Below are 661 nucleotides of genomic sequence, written 5' to 3'. Positions count from 1 at the left end.
GCCCGGCTGGGACCTGACGGATTTTTACCTTTCCTTTTGTAATTCCTACACACTTTGGGAGTTGTTCGCCGGGTTGTCCAATCCGGACACTTTGAACTGCAGTCTGGATGTGGTGCTGAAGGGGGAAGGCTCCTGCAGCCAGTGCGTCCAGGCTTACCAGCGCTACGACCAGCACGCTCAGGAGAAATACGAAGAGTTTGAGCTAATGCTCCAGAAATATTTACAGTCGGATGAGTACTCGGTGAAATCGTGTCCTGAGGATTGTAAGGTAGGAGCCCCTGCTGTGTTTCCTGTCCCTGGCTGTCGGGCTGGCGTGCCTCCCTCGGCTGTTGTGGCTGCCGTGGACCCTGTTGTGCCTGCTTCGGTCTCTGCCCCTGGCGCCGGCGGCCGCGGTTCTCACGGTGCAGGCGGTGCTGCGGAGGGTATCGTCTGGGGTCCCCCCCTTAGCGCATTATTAAAAGAGAGGAAGAGAGAGGGGAAAGCTTGAGAAAACGCAAAAAGAACTGATCCTTAGTCCTCTGGGAGCGTAGCGCTGGATTTCCCCCTCCTCATGAATATGCGATTGGCTCCGGCTCGGCTGCCGGCTTCCAGCGGGCTGGGATGCGACTTGGCGGCAGGCAGCGACAGGGTCTGCATGACAATGAGCGGGGCGGGAGCTGCG

The 661-nt window shown here is 58.5% G+C and overlaps 1 protein-coding gene across 1 annotated transcript in view; it reads left to right on the top strand.

Moving 5' to 3' along the window:
* The window catches only part of FAM155A (family with sequence similarity 155 member A), a 440672-nt gene that overhangs the window by 1170 nt on the left and 438841 nt on the right, over positions 1-661 (top strand). The window contains exon 2 of the mRNA XM_008629353.2: positions 1-268. Within this exon, the coding sequence (XP_008627575.1) occupies positions 1-268 (268 nt within the window). The remainder of the gene's footprint in view (positions 269-661) is intronic.

Source organism: Corvus brachyrhynchos, unplaced genomic scaffold, assembly GCF_000691975.1.
Source record: "Corvus brachyrhynchos isolate BGI_N302 unplaced genomic scaffold, ASM69197v1 scaffold92, whole genome shotgun sequence".
In the NCBI taxonomy this organism is placed as follows: Eukaryota; Metazoa; Chordata; class Aves; order Passeriformes; family Corvidae; genus Corvus; species Corvus brachyrhynchos.
The sequence above is the reverse complement of the archived record's forward strand: the minus strand, read 5'-3'. Positions and strand labels throughout refer to the sequence as shown.